The 3728-nt window shown below is 40.0% G+C and overlaps 1 protein-coding gene across 1 annotated transcript; it reads right to left on the bottom strand.

Moving 5' to 3' along the window:
• Positions 1-1102: 1102 nt before the first annotated feature.
• LOC126727972 (G-type lectin S-receptor-like serine/threonine-protein kinase CES101) lies at positions 1103-2272 on the bottom strand. Its single transcript, XM_050433867.1, has one exon. The coding sequence runs from the start codon at positions 2270-2272 to the stop codon at positions 1103-1105; it is 1170 nt and encodes a 389-aa protein (XP_050289824.1).
• Between the last annotated feature and the right edge of the window lie 1456 nt (positions 2273-3728).

The raw sequence follows: 3728 nt of genomic DNA on the forward strand, positions 1-3728 counted from the left end.
TCTCTGCGATGATGGGTTGTGGAGCTGTGTCCGTCACTGAGGGGATGCTAGCGTCCCGTCGCACTTGTTTGCTCGGTGCGTTGCTCTCCTGCGGTCCGTCATTATTTCTCCTCTCCGCACTGTTCCCTTCTTGATCTCCCTGGCTATTCACGGCTGCACTCTTTTGATTCAGCTGTTCCGTCAGGTCGTGGTTTTGTTTGGTGAGGCGCTCCACAGCTGCGGCGAGCGTCTTGACCTGTCTCTCAAGGGCAGTCGTAGGAGCTTCTTCTTGGACGTCATTTGTGGTTGCCATCGAGCGCGTGAGTACCATGTAACTCCTTTATCTAGGAAATGTTACCGTACCCGGTCGTCGATTTCCCACAGACGGCGCCAACTGATGACGTCGATTACCGTCACCAATGGGTCACACCGTACTCGCGACTCGAATTGAACCTGCACGACGAAACAAACTAAAGAATCCTTCAGAGAGCACCGGTGTGGTGCCGGCCAAAGACTCTCCGACGGTCAAGTTAGACTTCCTCTGTTTTACTTAGTGCGTTAGAGAGGGTTCATAAAAGCATACCTCGATTTCTGTGGGTATTACGCCTTTTATAGTGATAAGGGGTTGACTTTCCCTTTTTGGTTCCCACATCTTTTCAATGTGGGACTCTATTCCCAATTCTTCCAAACGTGGTGAGCAAGGATTCTCATTACCGGATCATGGGCCCTTGCTGCGTCAGTAGTGATGGGCCTCCAAAGCTGGGACCATACCTACGCAGGCCCAAGAGACCCAATCCGTCAGGCCCATTAAGGTAAGCCCATCATGCCCAATATTTTATCATCTTCAGTAAGCATTAGTAACTAGAAATTCAAATTAGAGATTTTTTTTTTTAGAAAAAAGGACCATACCCAATCTATTCAGAATATTTTACATCATAACAAATCTATTTATTTAGTGCCGGCATGCTTTATTCTAAACGAACAATATGTTCTAATTAGTTAGAAGTATATAACATAGTTTGGCACTATTTATTTAGTGCCGGGATGCTTCATTCTAAACCAACAATTAGTTCTAATTAGTTGGAAGTATATAACATAGTTTGGTACTATTTCAACTCTAAAACTAAATTAAAAATATAAGCATGAAGTAATTAGACTTACCTTCTGAATCAAGGAAGTATATTGTCCGTGGAATACTAACATCCGACAGAGGAATCGTTGTGCTCCAAATCTCACAGCCAGTTTGGGCATCCGGATTCGTAGATGCATAGGCAACACAAGAACAATTGTTCAAACACTTGGCCTCACAATCCATAAGTGTCAGGTTGTCACCTTCGTCAAACATCAATCCCTCCATGTTGTCCCAAGTATCGTAATTTGGAGAAAATGTATCATTAGGACTCCTGCACACAGGAAGCTCTTTCGCCACACATCCTTCACTGAAATAAGAGAAAGCAGAAGTACAATTAACTAGGGTACTGCCGCTATCAACAGAAAGTGCTCCCAAGTAATCTATCGTCAACTGTGGGGAATTTGTTTGCACAGTAGAGTAGCTGAAGTATGTTTCATTCTCATTCGATATGTAGCTAAAATTACAGTAGGAATTTGTTAGGCGCCGTGATGGAGATGAGTTAAAATACGCGTTGTTCCAAGACCCACTAGTCCAATAGGTGTTCCCACGCCACAAGATGACCAATTGATTTGTATGATTAGGGTCTAGGCCAAAGGTAAAGGCGCCTGTGTCAGGTACCTTCACACCTCTCCATGAAGTTAGAGATCGTGTATGACCTGTTTTCCAGTTAACTCCAAGTTTCATTCCTGGCACAAGTGTGTGTGTAGGATAATCAAAGCTTTGCCACAACTCCCGTTTCACAAATCCCTCTGAATTCAGTTCGCGCAGTACAAAATTACCAGTATCAAGTAGAACAGCACTTGTATTACTTCCTTCTTGTCCGGAATATATTATGATAGAAAGACTCACATTGTATGAAATTTTCAAGTTTCCGTGGTCATCAATGGTAAGACTTGCAGATTTGTTAAAGATTGGAGTGTCCCGATTGGCAATCCACACTAAATTCTCCAGGCGTGCACGGTTGTCGTTGTACCATATTCCTAAGTAGTAATTGTTATTTGTAAGGCTAAAGAATCCTAGTATAAAGATTCCTTGATCTGAAATTAATTCATCCCCATTCTTCATCACCTGTCCTTGCAATAATCTGTCTAGCTGGGAAGATGGCCCGAGGAAGAGTAGCAAACACAATAAACCAAGCACAAGTTTTCGAAGAATATCCATAACAGACTGTTTGATTTTTTTTTTTTTGTTAGCAGAGGTGGTAAGAAGCAAAAAACTCAGCTGGATGATGTAATGCAAGATCAAGATCCACCAACATTTTTAAAAATGGAAGGATAATTTTGAAGAAAAGAGCTCAAGAAATGAAGGTGTTAGAAGACAGAAATGAAAAAGGCGTTAGAGGAAGGGATGAGGAAAGTCCTTAGGGTGAAAGAAGCAGGTCTTATCACGGCCCCATGGTTCACCCCTTGTCATGGAGTGGGCCATCCATAGATTATGGGACGTATAGGTGCCTGGGATCCACAATTTGTGTGAGTGGTCCGCTAATGTCCATGGATTGGGAAATCTGTGACCCAAAATTGGCAATTGGCATTGTTTCGTATATCTTCACTATGTTTTGTGCGATGGATGAACCACCAAAAAGTTACTAAAACAGTATCATCTCTCCAAAGTCCCCGATCTTCATGCCCTAAACATATGCTTACTTGAATGTTAGTCATTGAAAATGGTGTCTCTCTTTACCAAGGATATTACATACATAAGGCCTGTTTTGGTTTTGAAGAATATTTCTAGGTTTTTAGATCAGAGAGGCCGAGAGGGAACATTTTGTTGCATAATTTTCTTGTACGTAATTATTTCTTGGGAAACCTTTGGATGCTTAATTATTCCAGTTGTCTAATGTAATGTGAGGTATGTGCTGACAGTGCTGTTGTGCATTGTCTCTAGGAAGTTCAACTTTAAGTAAAAAATTTGTTTTACACAGTGTGTATGTAATCTAAAGTTGCATTTTCAAGTTATAACACTGTATGTGTAAAACACACCATGAAAATAATTATCGCCCTATAAACTGTGGTAGAACTTTTATAATTTTATGTACAACCTTAAAGTACCTTTCCTTTCATAAAAAAAATAAATAAATAAATAAATAAAACATAAATCACTCTATTTGTTTTGAAATAAAATATTTTCCATAAAAATATTCACATTTTTATGTGTTTTTTTTTTTTGCATATGAAATCTGGTTAAATTTGTAAAATATGTAAAAAATTGTAATATTTTTACCTCTAAAAACTTGGTAAAATATTTCACAAAAAAACATATTGGTCCTCTTCATGCCATTTGGGGGCAAAGTAGCCAGTCTAGTGCGTTATAAAACTAGTGCCCGCAATCAGGTTGTCAGAGTCACCATTTCGGTAGCCAGTGTTGCCGCTCTAACGGCTAGTGTTGGTAGTTAGGTCATCTGAGGAGATGGTGACTCTAGGTAGCTAGGATGATGGTCTGATCTTTGGATTTTTGAAACTAGCAGTGAGAATGGAGGTCTACCACGGCACCGGTGGCGCCATTGGCTAAGCCACTGATTTTTGTGGTTCGTGCTTGAAAATTTTGACATGTAAGACCAAATACACAATAATATTTTACAAGTATAATATTTTGCATTTGAAAATATTTTACTTCAAAA

The sequence above is a fragment of the Quercus robur genome, chromosome 5 (genome assembly GCF_932294415.1).
Source record: "Quercus robur chromosome 5, dhQueRobu3.1, whole genome shotgun sequence".
Taxonomy (NCBI): domain Eukaryota; kingdom Viridiplantae; phylum Streptophyta; class Magnoliopsida; order Fagales; family Fagaceae; genus Quercus; species Quercus robur.

Excerpts from the sequence above, each read along its gene's own strand:
- LOC126727972 (XM_050433867.1), bottom strand. The coding sequence starts at position 2,272 with ATGGATATTCTTCGAAAACTTGTGCTTGGTTTATTGTGTTTGCTACTC.